At 61.7% G+C, this 23238-nt stretch overlaps 1 protein-coding gene across 2 annotated transcripts; it reads left to right on the top strand.

The window, feature by feature from the left end:
• Positions 1–1886: 1886 nt before the first annotated feature.
• On the top strand, positions 1887–18160 carry FHOD1 (formin homology 2 domain containing 1). Of its 2 annotated transcripts, XM_074840197.1 has the most exons (24): positions 1887–2082; positions 8153–8259; positions 8405–8469; positions 9857–9924; positions 10030–10135; positions 10345–10439; positions 10840–10951; positions 11064–11158; positions 11262–11405; positions 11527–11723; positions 11879–11989; positions 12262–12285; positions 12807–12860; positions 13306–13472; positions 13732–14627; positions 14872–15024; positions 15177–15359; positions 15619–15738; positions 15938–16099; positions 16200–16390; positions 16471–16663; positions 16742–16895; positions 16981–17157; positions 17741–18160. In XM_074840197.1, the coding sequence occupies exons 1-24, from the start codon at positions 1912–1914 to the stop codon at positions 17821–17823; spliced, it is 3828 nt and encodes a 1275-aa protein (XP_074696298.1). In that variant the 5' UTR covers positions 1887–1911; the 3' UTR covers positions 17824–18160. The 2 variants fall into 2 exon arrangements, with proteins under 2 accessions (XP_074696298.1, XP_074696299.1); XM_074840198.1 differs by lacking the exons at positions 12262–12285; positions 12807–12860.
• The last annotated feature ends 5078 nt before the right edge of the window (positions 18161–23238 follow it).

Raw genomic sequence — 23238 nt, 5'->3', positions numbered from 1 at the left:
ACCTGCCCCGGTGCCCCCTGCCCACAGCGGCCCCCCTGCCTCTAACCCTGCCGCCCCTGCCCCATGCCAGACTCCCGCACTTGCTCTGGTCCTCCCTGCGTCTGCCTCAGTGCCACCTGCGTGACGCCAGTGCCCCTGCCCCATGCCAGTCCCCCTGCCCCTACCCTGGTCTCCCGTGCCCTCTCCTGGTGCCCCTGCTCTGCCCAAGTACCCTCACCCTGGCTCAGTCCTCCTGCACCCACCAGATTCCCAATCCCCCCACCCCACCCGATCCCCCTCCCAGCCCAGCCCCTTCTGCTGCCAGCTGAGACCACCCATCCCTGCCCAGCCGCTGCCTGAACACCAGTTTGGGAGCACCCCAGGGGGAACCCCCATGATTCCTGCCTCCCCCTCATCTCCCCAGCCCCTCTCAGACACCCCTGAAAGCTCCCACTTGCCCGCCGACCCTGGGCCATCCCCCCTGCTCCAGGAGGTGCCCCGTCTCCTACATCCCATCCCTGTGGCTCCCAGATGGAGGGTCCCGTGTCCTGGGCGGGCAGCGAGGGATGCCCAGGCAGCCCAGGATGCCACCTGGCAGGGGGCAGGCTGGGACGATGGCAGTGTGCTTCATGGAGAGCCAGCTCTCAGCTGTGTCCGTGTGTCCCCAGAGCAGGACAGAAGGACACCTTGTCCAGGCCGAGCCCTTTGGCTGGTACTGCCTACGGCACAGGCACCCTCAGACGCTGCGTGCATGCCAGGCAGGGCCCGCTGGCCAGGGGGCAAAAGGCTGCAGGACGCCTCGGCAGTGTCACCTCCTCCCACCTCCCTGACCCCGCACAAACATGCGGCAAATGTTGGGCAGCAGAAGCGAACGACTGGGGAAAGCAGCCTGCTGCTGCCACCCCCTGCCAGCCAGCTCCTGCCAGCAATGGCCTCGCAAGGGCTGCCGCTGAGAATTTCCCCTTTTCAGTTGTCAAAAGCATCATTAAATCCCCACTTTGCTTTGCCTCCCCCAGGCTGGGTGTGCCCTGCTGCCCTGGCCTCTTACACCCGGCCTGTGTCGCTGCCTGGGCATCTCTGCTGAGCTCCCACCACCTCGCTCCTACTGGGAGCCTGAGCGGGGGCCAGGAGCGAGGGGAAGGCTCCATCGCGTTGGGCCCTCATCACTGCCCAGGTAATCAGTCAAGAAGAAAATAAAATCGCCTTTGCAAAAGCTTGGCCTTGCTGGGTTGTGCTCAGCGTGCCCAGCGATGCTTCATGCTGAGTCCAAGGGCGATGAGACCTCCCCGTGTCCCCAGTCCCACCCCCGGTGCAGCCGTGGTACCACCTGGGTTCTCCCGGGGGTCCCGGCTCCCCCGCGGTGAGGAGCACGACGTGATCCATCTTGGACGCCCTCATCAGCACCAACACCGGCCTCGGAGCCTGCCCCGCTGCCGGGCTGGTACCGCTGCACCCCGGGCTGCCCGGGGCACAGCTCAGCCCTCCGCCGCTGTCCCCCTGTCCCGGACCGGGGGACTTCAGCCCAGCCGCCCACCCGTGCGGGGCGGGGGGGGCAGCCCCAGCCGGCAACCCGGAGCCCCCCCGGGGGCCTGGAGCATCCATGACGCCGGAGCATCCCGGCGGAGCAGCGTCCCCCCGGGGCGGGAGGCGGCTGCGGGCGGGCGGGCAGCCCCCACCGGGACGCCCGCGGGAGGGCGCGCCGGGCCCCGGGCGGCCGCGAGGGGCGTGGCCTGGGTGGGCGTGGCCGAGAGGGGGGCGTGTCCACGAGGGCGCGTGGTCGAGGAGGGGGCGTGCCGTGAACGTGCGTATCGATGAGGGGGCGTGGTCCGGAAGAGGGCGTGGTCGCGAGGGGGGAGTGCCCGTGGAGGGGGCGTGTCCTGCGTGGCCCCGCTCCGGCGGCGGGCGCGGCGCGGCGCGGGCGACGGCGCTGCCATGGCGGAGGCGGCGGTGCCGTGCCGGGTGCAGTACCTGGAGGACGCGGATCCCTTCGGCTGCGGCAGCTTCCCGGAGCCGCGGAGAGCCCCGGTTTACGCCGTGGAGGAGGCGCTGGCCCTGGGGCTGCAGCTGCCCGCCCTGCACCGCCTGCTCGGGGCCCCGCTGCCGGTGAGGGGGAGCCGGGGGCGGGCGGGGAAGGCGCCGGGCGGGGAGCGGCGGGGGGGGTTGTCGGCTGGAAGGAGCGGGACGGGGCGGCGTGTCCCTGCCGGAGCACGGGCAGCGCTCCCGGCGTGAGTCACGGTGGAATCCGGGAGCCCCTGCGGGAGATGCCGGCCCCGGATGAGTCGGCGGGGAGGAAGAGGATGTGCTTGCTCAGAGCAGGCAGGAGCCGGGGCAGGGGGAGGCAGGACGAGGGCAGGCGTCCATCCCCGCGCCGTCGGGGCTGAGCCGGGCAGCACGCTCCCACCCCAGCATCCCCCTTCCACGCTGGCTACCGGGAGCGGGGCTGAGCCTCGACGGGAGCGCACTGGCTCCCCCGCAGCGGGGCCCCGGCCAACGTCCCCGCTCGCTGCCGCTCGTGAGCCTCGGGGAGGTGGCGATGGAGCCGGAGGCTCGCCAGCCCCTCGCCCCTCCGGTTCGGCGGCAGCTTTGCCGCCAAAGAGCAGCACGGAAATTCGTGCTGAGCAATTTCCTCCGGCCGGGAGGAAGGCAGGAGGCTGAAGCTCAAGTGAGGCGCCGTGTCCTGCTTCTGTTCCCTCAGGCCTGATCCGGGCTGGGAAAGAGCGAGGAGACGGGGGACCCTCCCTCCTGGGTACCTTCTGCTGGCTCGATGCTTTCAGAGCATCCTTTACAGGATGGGGACAGGCTTGTTTTCGTCCTTATGAACGTGAGACCCAGCAGAGCTTTGGCAATGGCTGAGCATCTCTGTCTTGCAGCACCGCAGGAGTGCAGACAAGGGAGCCAGGAACCCAGGCAGGCAGGGGGAGTGTGTCCTGTCTGGAGCTGGACAGGAGAAATGGGGGCAGCAGGAGGGGGAAATTATCTCAGTGTGCCTGGCACTGAGCTTGCTGGCCTGCCAGGGGAGAGGGGAGAGGTCTCAACCTTTGCCCGCACCAAAAAAACCTCCCTTTTATCCCCTTTTTCATTTTTCTTGGAGCAAAGCAGCAGTGTCCCATGTTGTCACCGTCATGGGATTTTTAGGCGGTGACTAAACAGAGTTTGTTTGGGAACAAACAGCCCTGAGACATGACGAATGGAGCAAACTCAAATTTCAGACATGCGCCCTCCTCCCCGGGGCAGAAGCTGGCTGTAACGGGATCGCCAGCCTGAGGTGCTGCCGTGATGGCATGGGGGGGGCTGGACGTGGCATTCCTGAGGGCAGGAGCATTGCAAGGAAGTCCTGTGCCCAGCAGAGGCTTGTTGATCCTGAGATTCCGGGCTCTGTTCTCTGCCTAAGTCAAGCTCTGGGTGTTTTTTTCTGTAGTTTCCCTTTATCACCCCATGACCCTTGGTAAAATTGCAGGCAAAGTGGCTAGGACCCTGCGCTGGGCTTATAAACCAGGAATCTGGTTTATACAGTTATATAAGTTATAAACCACACTGCCTTTATTACAAGAGCTTTCTGAGCCAGTGAGGGCTGCGATACATCCTGGCCTGACAAGCTGGGATGCTGTCTGGGGTTTGCATGAGCTGATGTCTTCGTCTGGAGCCTCCTGCAGCAAGATTTGCACCCTGCGGAGTGAGGTCGGTCTCCCGAAGCACCTGGTTCAGTCCAAATTTGGAGCTGGCACCCAGGACCCACGCAGACATCATTACCCTGGCACGACCAGCCGAAACCTCCCTTGGTGCCCTTTGTGCCAGGTAGCGCTCGGCTCCATTACTCAGTGCCCTAAAATTAGTAAATGAACAGTCGGATTTTTCCCAAGGAACTGGCTGTAAAAAAATTCAGCTGGGGATGCCCAGTGCCAGGCTTGTCCTGCTGGGCAGCGTGCCCAGAGCTGCAAAGCACTGGGAGGAGGATGCAGTGGCCGTGAGGGAGCTGAGCTGGGGGTCCCCACATCGTCGGAGCAGAACCAAACCATAGGCACCCAGGGGATGAGCTGCCATGGGGGACCAGCCGGGTCCTGCCCTCCCTGGGAGTAAGAAAGGTGCTCCCTGGGCTGGGAACAGCCTAGAGATGATGAACAGGAGGTTTCTCGTGCCGACATCGCTGCCTTGAACCGCCTGTCCTGCCCCATGACCCTCAGTGCTTCCTCTCCCTGAGTGCGACCTGCCGCTGATGACTTTTTCATGCTCTCCGGAAAGCTTGTTTGTGCTTGAAAATACCTTCCCGCTTTGTTTGCCGCCATCGCATTGTTCAGCTCCAGGCTGATACTATCTTCTCCTGCTTTCCAGCATTTTTCTAGTACCCTTGGGTGATGCTTGCACTGGGTGTGGGGGTTTTCTGAACCTCCGCAGGCAGGTTTTGCAGGGCAGATTTTTTTGGCTGTCACCTCAGTCCCCAAAGGCCACTGCACTCCCTTGCTCCCGGCACTATCTCACCTCTCAATCTAGGGATTTTTCCAAACAATTGCAAAACCCATCCGGCTGGAGTTTTGCTTTCCAATTCCTCCCTGGAAACCTGGGGACGACCTCAGTGCCATAAGCTCGCTGCAAGCTCTCGGGCTTGATAGACAAGAACCATTGGGGCGCCGTTGGTGCACGCATGAAGTGCACAAGGCCCATCCCACCAGCCCTGCTTGTCCTCTGTTTCCTGACCAGCTCGAGGGGGGCTTCACTGAGAGTCTTTGCCCCACTGAGCCTTTGGCAGGCACGAAAGCGGTGAGACAGGCAGTGCTGCCATCCCCTCGACTTAACTGCCTTGAAACTCTGCCCTCTGCTTCTTGCCGAACACTTGGAGCTGAGTGTCAGTGCTCCCCGTCTCTTGGCACGGTCCTTGCACAGGTCCCAGAACAGGAGCTGTGGGCAGGTGTTTGTGCTGTGGCTTTGCTGGGACACCAGCATCTAACCAGGGCTGGGGTCCTCCTGCTGCTGCTCACAAACGAGGGATGGTAGTGAGCAGCGAGCCTGGCTGGAGGAGCTTCGAGAGGGACGTGTGCGAGCGAGTGTGCAGTTCTGGGCCAGCTCTGGGTGACCTTTCCTGGCCTAGGGTATTTATTATTTTTTTTTTTACCCCCTGTGATAAGGCAGTGGCAGGGCTCCCATCCACTTGCTGCCATCCGTCAGGCAGGAGCAGGCAGGAGCCAGCGACCGATTGCCCCGGCAATAAACACCTCTCTTTGCCCTGAAACCAAATCGTGGTGAGCGCGCTTGGTTGCTGGCTGGGGTTGCTCCTGCAGCGTAGCTCTATAAACCATCAACCCCCATGTATTTTGGGAGGGTGAGCAGAGGCTTTGGTGCTGAGCATTTCTGACCTGCTGGTGCCTTGTGTTTGATTGCTGCCTCCAGCTCTGCCTCAGCTGGAGCAAATAATACTTTTTTTTTTTTTCTGTAATTTCCCCATAGCCTTCCTAGAAGAGCCACAGTGGTGTTGGGAAATTGTGGTTACTGCAAAAAGAAAGTATCAGAGAGGGGGAGAAAAGTGTTTCCTCTGCTGGCAGATAAAGAGAATATTCACTGCCTGGCCTTGGAGCATCATCCCTAGTGGAGATGCCATGATAGGGGTGAGCAGGAAGATGTGATGCTGTGGTGGGTGGTGTGAGTTCAGCTGTGGGTCCAGGATGTCTCCATCACACCCCTGTGGTTTGGGGGGTGGCAGTCCCACTCCAGGGGGAGCTGGCTTTCCCTGGGGACTCCCTTCCTGGTGCATGTGTCCTTGCTGAGCTTTGAAGCCGGCCACAGCTGCTGGTTGTTGGTAGGATCAGGGAGATGCATGTGTTTCCACCTTTCCCGTGTCTCAGGTTTGAGGCATCAGTGGTTTTTAATACAGGCAGGGAAACCTTCTCTGGGCCATGGGGTCCTTGTCCCCCACCGGGGCTGGCACCAGCATCTTGTCCTCAGCAAGACCCCAAACCCTCCCCCCGCGGTGCATGAAGGATGTCGGTGCTGCTGCAGGGTGGCCGGGGCTCCCAGGAGCCGTGGGCTGGAGGTGTGAGCGTGGGACCCTCTCCTCCCCCAGCTCCGCTCTGCCTGCGAGTCCCCATGACCCTCAAAGTCCAGCTCATTTTAAAATGGTTTTACAAGGCAGGAGGCGGATGGATCACGGCCACCCTGCACCGGGAGCTGTCAGTACCCTGTGACCCCAGTGTGCCGTCCCCAGCAGCACAGTTCCAGGGTCCTGGCTCAGATCCTGCATGGTGCAAAGCCCTCATCCGAATAACCAGAGTAACCTCGGCCCCGGGGCAGTCAGTGCTCCCTGGCGCGGAAGTGCCGCCCTGGGATTTTTGGCAGGGCAGCTCGAGCCTGGGACGGCGTCTCCATCCCCGGGGGCTGGTGCTCACCAGGGATCTTGCAGCCAAACCCGGGCCCAGTGCTCGGAGCATCCCTCGTGGGGAGCACTGCCAAGCTCACACGGGAAACACGCGGGGTCAAGTCCCAGGGGCTTGGCCTCCCCCACCAGCTGGGACATGTCACAGCCCCGGTAGGAGCTGGGGATGTTAACTCCGGCTTGCTGGGGCTCTGGCAGCCCAGAGGAGGCAAAGCTTTTGGGCTGGAGCTGTGAGATGCTCTTTGCTGTGTTTGAGCACCCGGGAGGATGCAGGGATGCTTGGGCAGATGCAGGGATGCCTGAGGGGCTGCCCAGGAGGATGCAGGAGGGGATGCCCGGGCGGATGAAGGGGTGCCCAGGAGAGCCTGTCCCTGTGGAGGGATTGAAACTCCCCCCAGCCAGCAAACCCTGCGTGGGGTCAGTGCTAGTGACACCCACTGCAGGAGCAGAGCTGGCAGCCAGGAGCGCTTGCCCAGTGCCAGCAGTCTGTGTTTGGTGCACGTTGCCATGGCCCGCTGGCGTGGCCAGCAACCACAGGAGGAGGAGCAGGACACTAACAACATAACTGCTGCGTCCAACCCAACGGCAGTGCCCTGCCAAATTACCCGTTATCCTGAGCCTTAGTCAGGGTCATTAATTATTTAAAGCATGTGGCATTTTTTCTTTGCCCTTTTTCAACGTCATGCTTGTGGTGAAGTCATACTTGTGAGCTCTTGCACAATCTTGTGACTCAAGGAGGTAGGGCTTCCATGAAAAGCAACCTCAGTGAGATGCAGGAGCCATACCCAGCATTGCTGTGGGTCACCAGCCTGCCCCAGGGTGGCCAGGGCAGGGTTTTATAATAGGGTTTTATCCCCCATCCTCAGCTCCACAAGTGGTTACACAGCACTGCTGTGCAGCTTTGGAAGGGAGCATCAGTTCCTCAGAGGTGGGATGAGCTAGGAGAGGGGGCTGCAGGCACTTTAGGAACAGGTCCAGAGGCGCTGGGGTGGCAGGGGTGCAGGCAAGACCAGGCAGGCACTGCCCTCCCTCTGCCTCTACTCGCGCCTTGAGGGCAAATTGTCCTGTCCCATCAGGAGCTCACCCAGGAGACCTGCCTGGGTGCTGTGGGGTGCTGCTGGGCCCCAGGTGGCTCAGGGGCTTTGTGAGTGCTGTGCCTGGAACACCTCTGGGTGCCATGCCCACTGGCTGGGGTGCATCGTGGGTGCTATATGTGGACTTCTGGGGAAGGTGCCCTCGGGCTGTGCTTTTCCTCATCCTGCTGGAAGATGCCACGATGGCTACGGGCTGAGTCAGAAGCTGTGTCAGCTGGAGGACATTCCTGTGGGATTTGCTCTGGTTTGGGGTGTCCCTGGCTGGGCTGGGTGCCTTGGCAGTTCCTGCAGACCCAGCCCCTGCAGGTAGAAGCAATTTATCTGCCTGGGTGAAGCAACCAGCCCTGGGAGGAGGCAAATCCTGCCCCAGTCACAACCCTGCTGACTAATGGGAGCCCCAAGGAGCAGATCAGCCTCTTGCCGTGGCTCCTGCCCAGGGTATTGCCGAGGAGCCTAGTGGCCTTCGCCCTGCCTTTTCCCAGCCTGAGGCTCCATGTTTCTCCCTCAATCTGCCACCGGGCTGGGGCGGAGGGTGCCGGGGCATCTCCCTGCGGGGCGAGTGCTTGGGGACAAGGTGGGACCTGCCATCCTGCTCCAGGATGTGGCTGCCTGGTGGGTTTGGTGCGGGCAGGAGGGTGACCTGGGGATATTGCATCCTCCAGGAGTGGGGAGGGCTGTGGTGGTCACAGGGGCTCAGCCAGGCTGTCTGCATCCCCAGCTGGAGGACTGCACGCTGCAGGTCTCACCCTCTGGACACTACCTGGACCTCGACTTGTCCCTGCTGGAACAGAAGGATGATCTGGAGGGTTTCTACGAGGAGGTCAGGTGAGGCACACAGGGTGCCCGAGCCCTCTGGGGATGGGACATGGGGACCCCACATGTGTGTGAGTGCTGGGGCCGGGGGGTGAGGGGCCAGGGGGCCGTGGTGGTCCTGCTGCAGGGGTTCACACAGCGTTTCCTCCCGCCCTAGGAAGGGGAGACGGCCGACGCTGATCCTCCGCACACAGCTCTCCGTCAGAGTCCACGCCATCATCGGTGAGTCAGGGCTGCTCCCTTCTCCAGGCTGGTGCAGGTCCAGTGGCTTGGCCCCCTCAGGCAGTGGGGGTTTGGTCTCCTGCAGTGAGCTTTGTCCAGGCTTTTTGTGATGGTGGGAGAGAGCGATACAGCCCAGGGCAGCTCCTGCCCCATAACCCCTCCCGTAGGTGCAGGGGACATGGGCCCCATGAGACTCATGTGGACTCACTGGGTTAATCCCCTCCATCCTCAGAGATCAGGACTTCAGCCTCTTCTGCTGGGAGCCCACCACCCGCTGCACATATTCTGGGTCATTCAAGCAAGCTCTAAATATAGCTTTGCAGGATACAAATAGCTCTTGCACAGCAGAAAGTGCTGCCGTAGCTTTGGGAAGCCTGCTCGGAGGTCCTGCAAAATACTCAGGAGTCTTAAGCCTTTTTTTCTCCTTAGCAGTGGGGAAGACAAGCACTGAGCAGAGCAATGCTGGCCAGGCATCAGCTGGCCATGCAGGGCTGCAGCCGAGTGATGCGGGAAAGGGGCAGGAAGGCCGAGGTCGGGGTCATGCTCTTTGCCAGCGGTTCCCAGGCTCCGGCTGAGCCCTGGGATGCTCTGCTTTCCCTCTCAGCTGCTCTGACAAGCCGATAAGTGAGTGGAGGAGGCTGCTGGGACCTCGTGTTTTACAGAGCCCTCATCGGCATGTCTGGAGGGCTCTTTACCTCGCTTTTGGCTTCTTACAGCTTTAAGCCTGACCCAAATAACTCGGGATGCTCAGATAACTCAATTTTTTGGATGCAGGAAGCGCTGGCTCCTGATGCCTTTGGTCTCCACTCGTTGGAGCAGGGCTTTCCGGCTTCCCATTGCCCTGACTGCTCCGTGCTGGCTCCTGCCCGCAGGCACTGTCCCCAGGAGCACGTAGTCTCCATCCAGCCTTCAGCCCAGTGACCGTGCTTTTGTCCCCAAGCAGCTGGTGTCATGCTGCCATCCTTCCTGTCCCCATCCTGCATTTCTTCACAAGCCACGGGGCTGCCTGGGACTCCAGGACCACGCCAGAACTGTGCCTGTAGAGGGATGGCTAAAAGTAGCTCAGCCTCCTGCTCATGTTCCTGTTTCGTTTCTGCACAGGAAACCAGAGGGGATATTTATGTCATTGCTGGGCAGAAAAAAAAAAAAAAGGCAAAAAAAGGAAATAGGAAAGTGGCAGATCTGAAATAAGTAGTTGTGGAGCTGCAGCTGCTTCCGCCCTGCATGTCCCACAGCCGGGGACAACGCCGGCGTCCTGGGGTGACAGCACAGGGCTTGAGCAGAGATGCGGGGCTTTCCCAGACAGCCGGGAGCGTGTCAGAGCCCCGGGTCAGCAGCGAGCCCCAGCAGGCCAGGCCATCACGCTGCCTCTCTCTTTTCCTTCCAGAGAAGCTGTACAACTCGCAGGGGCCGGAGCTGCGGCGATCCCTCTTCTCCCTCAAGCAGCTCTTTCAGGTACAGTGATGCTGGCACGGTGAGGGGCTCAGGGGGGCTCCCCTGGGGCTTGCTGCCCACCCCTGCCCCCCCCCGCTGCGGTAATGCCTGGCCTTCACCCCGCAGGAGGACAAGGACCTGGTGCCGGAGTTCGTGAACCTGGATGGGCTGACATGCCTGATCAAAGTGGGGGCAGAGGCCGACCAGAACTACCAGAATTACATTCTGCGGGGTTGGTATTTGGGTACAGGGCACCTCCCGTCCCTGGGGAGGAAGGCTAGCACTCAGCGGGGGCGAGCCAGCATGTTTGCCTGGGCTACATTGCGGGCAGCTGCCAGACCCTGCCCTTGGCGTGGTAATGCTGCGCGGGGATGGGAAAGCCCTACCCTTGCTGCAGCCCTGCCTGCTGTGCTGTGACCCTGCCTGCACTCTGCCTTCCAGCCCTGAGCCAGATCATGCTCTTTGTGGATGGGATGCAGGGTGTCATCAACCACAACGAGACTGTCCAGTGGCTGTACACACTGTCGGGAAGCCTGGTAAGCCCCTGCTGCCCTTGGGGGGCTGCCTGTGCCCCTGGCTGCACCCCTGCCTGTGGCTGTCCCCTTGCACCCTCCCTCAGGAGCTTTACCCCACCTTCAGACTTGGTGCCCTGGTACCTTTGGGTGTGTCAGGTCCTGCTCCCACCCATTTGGAAGCCACCCAGAGTCCCCAGAGCTCCCTGTCCTTACCTGACCGTGCTCCTGGGCACAGAGCTTGAGTACAAGGTGCCTTCCCAGTGCCCCTTGGCCATCAGCATCACAGCTGCAGGCTGGTCCCTGGCCCCATGGCAAAGCCCCCAGCCCTGGGGCATGGGCACAGACACCCCCTCAGTGCCCTGGCGTGGCACTGGCAGCTCCCTGCCACCGCTGCTGTCCCAGTCACTGTCCCTTGCCCCAGTTTCGCCTGGTGGTGAAGATGGCGCTGAAGCTGCTGCTGGTGTTCGTGGAGTACACGGAGCCCAACGCCTTGCTCCTCATCCACGCCATCAACACCGTGGACCAGGCAAGAGGTAGGTGCAGCCCCCGCCTCCCATGAGGTCCCCGCTGGGGGATGGCATGTCCCCCTGGCCCACATGTTGTCCCCGTGGCCCACGTGTCACCAGCACGTGCTGCCTTTCCCAGGTGCCTGTCCGTGGTCCAACCTGATGGCCATCCTGGAGCAACGCAACGGGGCCGACACGGAGCTGCTGGTGTTCGCCATGACGCTGATCAACAAGGTCTAGGGGTGGGGGGGGTGGCAGGATGTCCCCGCAATGCCACGCTGGCGGGGCTCGGCGTGGGTCACACTGGTCCCAGCAGCATCCCTCTGGTCCTGCTCAGACGCTGGCAGCCCTCCCGGACCAGGACACCTTCTACGACGTGACGGACTGCCTGGAGCAGCAGGGCATGGAGCGGGTGGTGCAGCAGTACCTGGGTAGCAAGGGCACTGACCTCGACTTGAAGCATCAGTTTGTGCTCTATGAAGTGAGTGGGGCTCCTGTGGGACCCTGCCACACGCCACGTCCCGTGGCAGCAGGGAGGGTGGGTGTGTGGGGTGGCAGGGGTGCCGTGCCCAGTGCCATGCCTCCCCCCGACCCCTTTGCAGAGCGCTCTCAAGCTGGAGGATGACGTGGAAGAGCCGCCCTCGGGGGGCCGCAAGGAGCGGAGGAGGACAGATGAGAGCCGGCACGGGTGGCGATCCCAGGGCAGCTGCCAGGAGCCTGGCCCCGAGTCCCCTGGCACCCCAAAGGAGCCCCCCACCGAGGACACCCCAGCTGTCCCCATGCCGAGCAGCCCAGCAGAGTAAGTGTGGCTGGAGGTGACCCACGGTGGGGATGCTCCCGGGAAAGCCAAGATGCTGGGATGTGGCGTGAGCAGCGCATGGGTCCGTTCCCGGTGCAGGGGCGGAGGGCAGCCCTGCAGGACCTGCTCTCAGTCCCTGCCACCTCTTCTTGCAGACCCCGTCCCAGCAGCATGTACAACAGCTCGTCCAGTGTGCGGCTAGCCCTAGCCTCCCCCCTGGCTGAGAAGGAGCAGCCCCCGGGCCTGGGCGAGCGCAGCATCTACAAGTAAGCAGCCAGAAGGGGCTGGGTGCATGGGGGTCCCCCCGGGGTGGCAGCGGGGACCCCAGGAGCGTGGGGTGCACCTGGGGGAAACGGTCTGGGCAGGCACTGGGACTGGAGAGAAGTGTGATGGGGGAGCAGGCATCTGAGAGGGTCTGGCCAGGGGATCCAGGGCATCTTTTGGGCGTGCACAGCTCTGCTCCAGCTCCTCTTCGCTCCTCCTTTCTGCCCACGCTTGCCCTCTCCTCTGCCCACTCTTTCTATCTTTCCTTTTGCAGGCTGCACCAAACTGCCCCTGTCTGGTAAGTGCCTGGGCTCTGCACGCGTGTGCTCCCTCCCAGGGTGATGCTCCGGCGGGAGCGGGCACTGCCCTGCCCCACTTGCTGCCCCTTGCACCCACCTTGCTGCCCCCAGTCCTTGTCTCTCCCCTGCCTGCGGGACCCCAGCCCGCTCCCGCCATCACCAGCATCCCCATGGGGTGGTGACACCCTCTGATCCCCCCCTTCTGGGGTGAGGTGTCCCTGCTGGGGGTGGCACAGCCCACCCTGCAGCTGACACAGGGCTGGCATCGCCATCCTGGTGGCAAACTGGGCGGCTCTGGTTGGGGGCGAACGGTGCCCCGTTTCACCAGCACCCAATGCCATGTGGTGCCAGGACAGGAGGGGACTTGCTGGGGCTTTCCTGGCTCCCCATGAATCCCAGGACCATGGGGTGATGGTGGGATGTGGGTCCCACACTGGAGGGCCGCCAGGCAGGTGCATGCAGGAGGCACGAGCCCCGGGGGGGCTGCCAGCAGTGGGGGCTAACCCCTGTTTTCCCTCAGGCGGAAGGATGCCCCATCCTTGCATGGGGACAAGCCTATTTTGAGGAAGTTTGAGTAAGTAGAGGCATGCGTGTGTCTCCAGGCATGCGCTTCCTTGGGCCAGTGCCCGGCTGGAGGCGTCTGGGCTCCAGCCATGCAGGGCATGAGGAGCAGGAGGGTCCCCGCGAGTCTCTGCCCGGGCGTCCTCCTGGGTTTTGCAGCTTTTGGACAAGGGTCACAGTGAGCACCAGATCCCTTGGGACCAGCAGGTGATGGTGGCACCCTGATGGCACGAGCCTTTGGTTCCCGTGGGGCTGCAGCATCCCTGTCCCCAAGCTGTGGTGGCATCACCTGTCTGCAGGGCTCGGAGGAGGTTGAATCCTCCGGGTCCCCACTGTGGTGTGGTCAGCGCAGGGGGTTTCTGTGTTGCGGGGCTGACTGTGCAGCGTGGCCTGGCTTGGTTTGCCCGTCGTCCCCATCCCTGCCTTGCTCCTGGCCAATGTCCACCCCTGTCTCGCAGAGCTCGCTTCTTGGAGAACCTGGCTGCAGCTCAGAAGGAGAAAATCTCTTCCATGGCCAAGGGACGGCACGATGTCCTCAGCGATGCTGCACTGGAGCATCCCGCTGCTCTTGCGTGGGACAGGGACAGCGATACCCCTGAGCCTAGGATGGAGCCACCCAGCATAAGTAGGTGCTGCTGGGGTGCATGTTCCCAGCTCTGGGCTCATCGTGGTCCCTGGGGTGGGTGTTCATGGGCCCTCTGCCCCCACCCCATGCCTGTGACACCCAGAGCCATAAAAGAGCTGGGTGGCACCTCCCCATCCCCCTCTGAACGCCAGCATCCAAGCACACCCCACCAGGGAGCAGGACCCCAACTCTATGTGCAGCCCAGCAGCACTTGCCCCCTGCAAGCGGGCTGCCCCAGCCTCTCCCCCTCTCCCTGCAGGGTCTCGCCTGGCTCGGCCAGACACCACCGACTCCTGCAGCACCATCTCCTCCGACACCAAGTTTATGCTGGACATGCTTTACGCCAAGGGCTCCTCAGAGCCAGGGAGGGAGAAGGTCTTCCCCGAGGTCCCGTTGTCCCCCCTGGTCCAGGGTGAGGTGGAGATGGATGCCGAGGGAGGTAGCAGCCAGGAGCAGGAGGGTGCCTGGCTCCATGGCAGGGCTCCAGATGGGCCAGTGGCCAGTGCCCATGCCAAGCTGGCGCGTGCCATGTCCAGCGTAGATGCCGAGACACACACGCAGAAGCTGGAGAACACCAGGATGATGCCCATCAAGAAGGACATGGAGCTGACGTGGGAGCGCCTGGAGGCCAGCCCCGTGCAGCTGAAGATCAAGGACCTGGACTTCACGGATTTGGCCGAAGAAGAAGACTTTGACATCCTGGACACAGGGCCTGTGGCCAACGGCTCCTTCCTCCCTCCTGGCATCGAAGCAACGAGGGCTGGAGCTCTCATGGCTCCCCCTCCACCTCCTGGAGTCCCTGGCTGCCCACCACCTCCCCCTCCACCTCCTGCTGTCCCTGGCTGCCCACCACCTCCCCCTCCACCTCCTGCTGTCCCTGGCTGCCCACCACCTCCCCCTCCACCTCCTGCTGTCCCTGGCTGCCCACCCCCACCAGGGCTGCCAGGCCTCTCAGCAATGGATGGCCCCTCCCAGGCCAAGAAGAAGAGGACAGTGAAGCTCTTCTGGAAGGAGCTGAAGCAGCTGGATGGCACTGTGGGACCGAGCAGGTTTGGTCAGGCAACACTGTGGGCGTCCCTGCAGAATGTCGAGGTCAATGCTGCCAAGCTGGAGCATCTTTTTGAGTCACGGTCAAAGGAAGTGCCAACTTCAAAGGTACCAGCGGGCTGGCACTCATTAGCCAAGGGGACTTGAGGTGTGGGAGGAAGGCTGTTGGTTCCTGTGGGGACCCTAGCATGAACCCTATGCTGAGGATGGGTACGTGCAGCCCAGAGGCTTGGTGGGGATGTTGATGGTTTGGCTCACCACTGGGTCCCTGATCAGCTCCCCATTTCCATGGTGTTTTCATGATGGTGAGCCCTTTGCCTGGCTGTCCCCATCCATCCTGTCCTCTTTGCAGAAGGCCATCGATGGGAAGAAGGTGGTGGTGGTGCTGGACCCCAAGAGGAGCAACGCCATCAACATTGGCCTCACGGTGCTGCCACCCATGCACATCATCAAGACAGCCGTGCTCAACTTTGATGAGTTTGCGGTCAATAAGGAAGGGATTGAGGTGGGCATGAGAGAAGCTTGGCCCCTTTGAGGTCCTCATGTGGGTCGCTTCCCCTGGCCAGGAGGCCTCTGTGCACTTCCAGTCAGTCCTGGGGTGACACATCCCATGGTGACATGTCTGGAGTCTGACACATCCCTCTCTGCCTGCTCTAGAAAATCCTGACGATGGTTCCAACCGAGGAGGAGAAGCAGAAGATCCAGGAGGCCCAGCTGGCCAACCCTGATGTGCCCTTGGGCTCTGCGGAGCAGTTCCTGCTCGCCCTGTCTTCCATCAGCGACCTCACAGCCAGGCTCCAGCTCTGGGCCTTCAAGCTGGACTATGAGAGCCTGGAGCAGGTACCTGTCTACCCCCTCTGCCCCCTGCCCTCCCACTGCTGCCAGCCCCAGCAGTGCTGAGCCAAGTGTGTTCCTGGTGGGGACCAGCCATGTCCACATACAGGAGGTGCCATCCTGGCTGGGGACAGGCTGCAGGTCCCCAAGGCAAGCATGGTCTTGGGTTGACCATGAGGTGGTTGCCCTCAAGGGCAAGGCTGAATGCTGAAGGTCCCAAGGGAGAGGGTGGCCAAGGGGTCTCACTGCCTCTCTCCTTACCCAGGAGATTGCGGAGCCGCTCTTTGATCTGAAGGTGGGCATGGAGCAGCTGGCCAGAAATCACACCTTCAAGTGCATCCTGGCCACGCTGCTGGCCATGGGAAACTTCCTGAACGGCTCCCAGGTGAGGAGCAGGGTGTGGGGGGACATGGCCTGTCTTGAGTGCTGCAAGGACAGGACCAGCCATGGTACATGGGTACCCAAGAGGGACCATGGAAAGCCTGAGGTGGCACCTGAGGGTGGGTGGTGCTGGTGGGGTCTGCTGACTGGAGTTCTGCTGGAGGAGGGATGGAGAGGCCCTGCTGAGTCTGTTGGGGTTTCAGAGCAGAGGCTTTGATCTGGGCTACTTGGAGAAGGTCTCGGAAGTGAAGGACACAGTGCACCGGCAGTCCCTGCTCCACCATCTCTGCCAGATGGTGGTAGAGAAGTTCCCAGAAACCACTGACCTCTACTCAGAGATTGCCTCCATCACCCGCTCCGCCAAGGTGAGACAAGGCAGATGACACCCGGGCAACGCAAGGGTGTGGGTCCCATGACTGCCCAGCTCCACCAGCATGACTGAGGGCTGACATCTTTCTCTTCCAGGTTGACTTTGATGAGCTGGCCAACAGCCTGATGCAGCTGGAGCGGAGGTGCAGGACCTCCTGGGACAACCTGAAGGTGATTGCCAAGCATGAGACCAAGCCAGTGCTTAAGAGCAAGCTGACGGACTTCCTCAAGGACAGCACCCAGCGCATTATCGTCTTGAAGGTGGTGCACAGGCGTGTCCTCAACAGGTTGGTGGCTCGAGGTCCTGGGGATGCAGTGAGAAGGCCGTGGGCCTGTTGGTGACCCGCTGTGACCGATGTCCCTGCAGGTTTCACTCCTTCCTGCTGTACCTGGGGTACCCGGCGAGCGCGGTGCGGGATGTGAAGGTGACTCCCATCTGCAAGCTGCTGCGGGAGTTCGCCCTGGAGTACCGCACCTGCTGGGAGCGTGTCCTGCAGCAGCAGAAGAAACGGGCCGCCCACCGCGAGCGCAACAAGACCCGGGGTCGGCTCATCACTGAGGTATGGGGACGCTCAGCCGGCTGCCACCCCCAGGTGATGTCCCCCAAGGTCCCTGATGCCCACCTCCTCCCGCTGCAGACCGAGAAGTTCTCCGGCATCGCCGAGAGCGCTTCGTCCCCCGCTGTGGTGTCCAGCAGCCCTGAGGAGCAGATGGAAGCAGGTCACGAGAGCATGAAGAGCCTGCTGACTTCCCCCACGGACATCCCTGCCCGCCGCAGCCGGGCCAGCCGGGGTAGGAGCGGGGTGGCAGAGGCACTCAAGGCATGCCCAGTTGGCTGGGCACGGCGGATGCCAGCATCCCTGTTGTTCCCATGCAGGGACAGGGCACGCCACCCCAGCACAGGGCTCTCCAGCCCAGGAGGATGTTCCCAGCTCCCCAGACGATGCTTCGGATGAAATCATGGACCAGCTGGTGAAATCGGTGACTCACAACACCAACCCCCGGCCCTGCGCCAACAAGGAACGCAGGAGGTCCCGTGGCAATAGGAAGTCCTGTAAGACCCATCCCTGTCCCTGTGCCCTGGCCCGTCTCTGTCCCCATGCTCTGCCCCTTTCCATGTGTTCTCTCCCGACTCTGTGGCCCCGCTCCCATGCCCTGTCCCTGTACTCTGTCCCGTCTCCATGTCCCTGTCCCCATGCCCTGTTGCATCTCCATCTTCCCATGCTCTGCCCAGTCCCTGTACTCAGGCCTATCTCAGTGTCCCTGACCCCATACGCTATCCTACCTCTGTGGCCCTGTCCCTGTACTCTGTCCTGTGGCCCTGCTTGGATGCTCTTTCCCATCTTTGTGTCCCTGTCCCATCTCTGTTCCTGTGCTCTGTCCCCATGCCTTGTCTCATTTCTGTGTCTTTGTCCCCATGCCCTGCCTGGCTCCTTTCCCCCCTGGCCACCTCCCATTTTGAGCCCACCAGGCCACAGCAAGTCCCCTGAGACCAGACCGTGCCACAGCACCCCACTGCCACCCCTTCCCTCCCCAGCATGCCAGGGCCACCGTGTCTGGGCAGGCCACCAATGCATGGGGACCCTGGCAGCCAGCACTGCTCGTGCTGCCAGTGCCACCCTCTCTTCTTCCCGCAGTGAGACGAACGCTGAAGAGTGGGCTCAGCGATGACCTGGTGCAGGCGCTGGGCCTGGGACGGGCACCTGGCATGGAGGTTTGAGGGGTGAAGGGGGCTCGTGCTGCTCCCCACCGCCGGGCAGCCCCCAGGGCAGGATGTGGCAGCAGCTCCTGCTGCTCCAGGACTGGCACACTCTGCACCCAGATCTTGCCTTGCTTTTCCCTGCTGGCCTCCAGCTCCTGGAGGTGCAGGCAGCAGGATGGGAGTGATGCCCCGGAGCTGCTCCATGATGGAGGATGCTCAGCGCCCGTGTGTGGGTGTGGAGGCTCGGGGTTCATCTTGTCAACAGTATTAGAGGGGTCAAGGGGCTGGACCCAGACCACCTCCGGGAACTGGGTCTGGCCCATGGCCTCTGTGGCAATAAAGTGATCTGACACACTGCTGGCGTCCCTTGTCCCTGCACCTGGGTCACCTTGCTGCTGGGCTGGGATGCTGGAGGCTCTTGATGCTGTGGGCTGGAGCAGGCAGGGCCAGGGGTGGTGGCAAGAGGGAAGGGGTGATAGTCCCTCCGGTATCCCTGGGGAAACTATCGCCGTGGTCCTGAGCAGGACCTGCCTGCTGCTGCAGCTGTCCCAGGGTTGACCATGCCTGGGGAGCTCAGTATCCCCATCCCCTGCAGATGCCCAAGAGGCTGGGGTGCTGTGGTACTCCTCCCTGGGCCAAGCCAGCATCCCCCTTGCTACCTCCCCAGCCCTGCTGCCCAGAGCAAGCACGCGGCTGCAGCAGCTAGCCCTGTGACTTGAGGGCACCATCGTCCCTCGCAGGGACAGCGTGATCCCCTCTGTACCAGGACACCCGGGGGGACCCTGCCAGAAGGAGCGAGGACTGCTGCCAGGCTCAAGGCTGCATGCTCAAGGGCAGGAGCCACAGCACAGTAAAATCAAAGAGTATGTGCCCGGCCTCAAACCTCACCTCTCCCTTACAAACCTCTCCTGGGGCATTTTAGCCAGACACAAACCTGGGTCTGAGGCAGGGTTCCCCTCCCAACGTGGGTCCAGGCAAGCTGCAAGGCTTGGAAACATCTCCCTGTGCTTGGCAGTGATGGGCTGCCTCATGGTGGGAATACAGCAAGGGCAGCATCTGCCTGTCCCCCTGGGAGACTGGGGATGTCCAGGCAGGAACCTGCCACCTCCTGGCCCAGTGTGGCTCATGGCTTCGTGGACATGGGTTAGAACCCACGCTGGGTGCTGGCTGTGATGCTCCCTGTGGGTGCTAGATGGTGGGTGGGTACCATTTCTGAGCATCCCCCTCTGCCAAGCTGCAGTGCTTTGGGCACCATCACCCGTGGCAGAGGCTTTTGAGAACGGTGTCACATCATCCATCATGGCAGCTCCACCTTGGTGCTGCCTCCAGCCCTGAATCCCACACAGCAGGTCTCTGTGGCTTTCAAGGAATGAAGAAAAACTCCACCGGGCAGGGCAGCTTCTCCCTCCCAGCTAACCTCTGCACAGGGTTGTCCCTCTCCTGCAAGGCTGGACCCACCGGTGGCCTCAGAGGAGCTGAGCAGTGCCAGCCTGCCCCAGCTTTTGAGGTGCCTGCGATGTCCCCAGGTGACTTTGGGGACAGTGGGATGCCAGGCCAAAAGCTGCAGGTGTTCCAGAGATGCCCCAAGACGTGATCCACCTCTTGTCCCCTCGGGGTGCTTGACTTGGGTCCCCAAAGAGAGGATGAAGACATCATGAAAGATGACACTGAGCTGCTCAGATGCACAGCAGGAAGGAGAAAAGGGTAGAAAAGCATCTGCCTGACCCCCCTGCACCTGCTCCAGGTACCCAAAGTGACATTATACTCGTGACAACCCCAGGACTGTCACTCCTGAGGGATCACTGGGTGAAACTGAGGCAGGGTACCAGTGAATTCCCCCCTCAACCCCGCGCTGTTTGGTGGCACTTGGGACAGTCGTGTCCCCAGTGAAGGCCTCCGCCAAGCCGTTTATTTTTTTCCAGCTTGGTTTTTTTTTGCAGCCTTGGTGATATTTCCAGGATTCCCGGCCCAGCCCCGGGCACACGCTGCCCTTGAGCGGCGCCTGAAGTGCTTGGCTTGGCCGTCGCACAAATGACTTATGCCAAAAAAACACCAGGCCGGCGTGGCCTCCCCGGGAAGGAGAGGGGGTGGCGGGATGCCGGAGGCTCCTTTGCGAGTGGAGGCAGGTTCGTGGGCTGCCCTGTGGTGGGGACCCAGGGCACAGGTGGCCCCATGGGCAGTGTCAGCATAGCCGGACTTGGGGTGCTGCCCCCCCAGGAGGATGCTCGGGGTGGGATGAGGTGACTCTGCCGGGGCACCTCGTGGCCCCCGGCACCTCCATCCCCGTCCACGCCCGGGCTCAGCCCCGGCGTGTGGCTCCTGGCCACGCCAGCCCGGGGCCACCAGCTGTGTCCTGCTGCCACGAGGGGGCACGGCGGCCACGCGCATGGCGAGGCCACCCGAAACGACGCTTCAGGAGCTCGCCCGCTGCCCTTCGGTTCGCTGGTCTCCCCTCCCCGGCACCCAGGGGGGCTGCACCCTGCTCCCCTCCCCCGGTGAGACGTCCTGTCATGCTTCTGTGTCCCCGGTGAGTGACAGCCGTGTCCTTGGTCCCGGCCGTTTGTCTGGCTGGCGGGGACAGGCTCCCGTCCCCCTGCACTTGGCTGTCTCTCCAGCACTCGGCCCTGGCCCCCATCTCGTCCTGGCCCCCTTCCAGGCAGGCGCTGGAAGATGTCCCCTGCCCCCTTCATCCCACCCTGTCAGCCCTTTCCACAGGACTGTCCCAGCACAGGGTCCTCTTTGCTGCCACGCTCCGAGGTTGGCTCCAGCCTCGTGCTGCGTGGGCATGTCCCCACTGCCATCAGTGGGGACCACCCGTGGTCCTGGGCTCGTGGTTGCCACGAAGCCCCACCACCTCACACGAGAAGCACCATTCCCACCAGGGACAGCACAACCCCACCTTTGTTCGTGAGTTGGAGCCATCCAGAGCGCTTCTTGCAAGCGCCGGTGTGCCCTGGCCACCTTCCAGGAGCATCATGATGATCTGCCCCACTCCAAATTCCTCTTGCTGTCTCAGCTGGAGGACTCCTCCTCCACCTCCTGGCCCCAACCCTCTTGAGCAACCCCAGGCTGGCAACATGTTCTGTTCTGCAAGCTCCTTCCCCAGCAGGATGGAAACACAGGACAGGAACCAGGTCACAGCCGCTGTGACCTACTGCCCTCTCCCCTGGGGGCAGAGGCAGCAGGATGTCACCTGGACTGTGGCTCAGTTGGATTCCCCTGGGATCTGTCTTGTGGCCAAGGAGGAGCCACATTTCCTTTGTCCCTATCACCCTAATATCGAGGTAGAAGCCCTGTGATGAGCACAGGAGAGACAGGCGATGGGAGGGTGATGCTGGGCTGGCAAAGCAAGCCTGGCACGGGCACCACACATGCCCGGGGAGATTGGGGATGCAGAACTCCAGGCATCAGGAGAGCTGGGAGCACTTCAGAGGGTCACCGATGCCTCCCAGCCACACCGAAGGAGCAAGGTCCCTGCAGCCCAAAAGCAGCTCTTGTTTGGAGAACTGTGGTGCAGAAAGGCCGGCTGGCAGAAGGGGCTGCCAAGGCTGTGTGGGTGAGTGGGCACAGTGACATGGGGTCCTCACCGGGGAGGAAAACCTCAAGGTCAGGCTGGGGAGCAGCTTCCCAGAAGGTGAAACCTCTCCCGAAGCCATGAATGCGGCTGGAAGCAGAGCTGTGTTTTGTAAATACCTGGGGATCCTGCGCAGCCTGAAAAAAACAAGTCAGAGGCAGGAATTTTCCGAAGAGGAGGAGATTTGTAAAGAGCCAGATCCGGGGTCAGGGCTCAGCTGGATGCTGTCCTGAGGAGCAGCCCTGGTACTCCCTGAAGGAGCTTCTCCAGCCACAGCACCCCGGGAGCAGAGAGGCCCTGCCAGGAGCTGGGGAGAGGTTTGGGCTGTGCCCACCATTCAGCCGAGGTGCATGGAACCCCCTGGCAGATGGAGGATCAAAGCCTGGGACTCAGGTTGATCCCACCAACATGGCATCAGATGCACAGGATGATGGGCACAAGTGATTGCCTGTGTTTTACAGCAGCAAAACATCAGGAAAGCCCCAAAAAAAGTCCTTGGCCATGGCCCAAAGTGAGTTGGGAACAAGGGATGGAAAGTCCTGGGGGCAGAAGGGGAAGAAGATCCCAGCACAAGGAGTTAAGGTGGCTCCTTGGGTGGCTGTGGCTCAGGTTGACCATGCCACGGGAAGTGGCCCCAGGCTGGGCTTTGGTAGACCCGGTTTCTGTGCCTTGAGCTTGGGGAAGGATCATGGGGACATTAAAGGGTTGGAAAGGCTCCCTGGAGCTGAGCCTGGCTTAACGGAATCACAGCCACCTGAGGATCTGCCCTCCCCAGAGAAGAAAGCCATGATAACAGAGAGCTCCCACTCCGGCAGCAAAGTCCAACCAGAACCAGTAGAACAGCACAAGTTCAGTGGCAGGACACAAATATTTGATGCTGGGAGTAATTAGTCACTGTCCTCTGCAAGACGCTTTGGGTCAAAATGAGAGTTAATTCCAGGCAGTGCGATGGCCTTTGTCACCCCTGAACTGTCTCTGGCCCCAGATGCCAACAGGGCTCTAGTGTCCCACATCTTCACCGCAAAGAAGGACAGACCCACGTCCATTCCAAGGGCTCTTTGAGGACATGGTGTGGGAGAGAAGGACCCCCACCTGCTTTAGTTAGCAAGGGACATTTCCAGCATCCTCTTTCCTGTGGGCTCGGTGGCCACATATCCAGCCCATAAGTGACATCCAAGGGGGTCCCAGCCCCATGGTCCCCTCTCCTGAGACAACTGCTCCCAAGGAAGGACTATACCCCATGGCCTGTGTGAGGAAGCAAGCACTGGCACAAGTCTCTGTCAGCACTGAACAGACAAAAGCGCCCTATTAGGCACTTGTCTGGGTGGTGTTTCCTAAGGAGATAATAGCCGTGGAAGAAGGACTTGCTGTTTTGGAGAAGATTAAGTACCTGTGGGAACAGCGTGGATGAATCACATCCCTCATGGGCTTAGAGCCCCTGGTAATGGCTTATGGCACTTCGAAAACAATGTCATGAATCTTCTGCAGATGAGATTAGGGAGTAGAACAATTATCTCAAAACCTGTTAGTCATGGGAGGCTCCACGGAGCTGGAGGAACAGCCTAGGGCAAGGGGAGCACTAGGAAGATGTGGTGTCCCCCCCAGGAACCGGGGTGACCAACCCCAGGAAGGGTGTGAGGGGTGGCCGTGGTCAAACCAGCCCCGCTTCCCCTGACAAAGGTGAGCTGTAATTAGCAGAATGGGTACGGAAGAGCTCAAGTAGGTCAAAAGGTAATGGGGCTATCACCAGTCGGCTGGGAGGCACCCTCCGGTGTTGAGCAATGGGAATATGAACAAAGCCAGACACTGTCTTCAAAGGAATAGCCACCAAGGTCACCCTAACCGCACGCTGGCCTTCT

The sequence above is a fragment of the Strix aluco genome, chromosome 14, assembly GCF_031877795.1.
Source record: "Strix aluco isolate bStrAlu1 chromosome 14, bStrAlu1.hap1, whole genome shotgun sequence".
NCBI classification, from domain to species: Eukaryota; Metazoa; Chordata; class Aves; order Strigiformes; family Strigidae; genus Strix; species Strix aluco.
The sequence above is the reverse complement of the archived record's forward strand: the minus strand, read 5'-3'. Positions and strand labels throughout refer to the sequence as shown.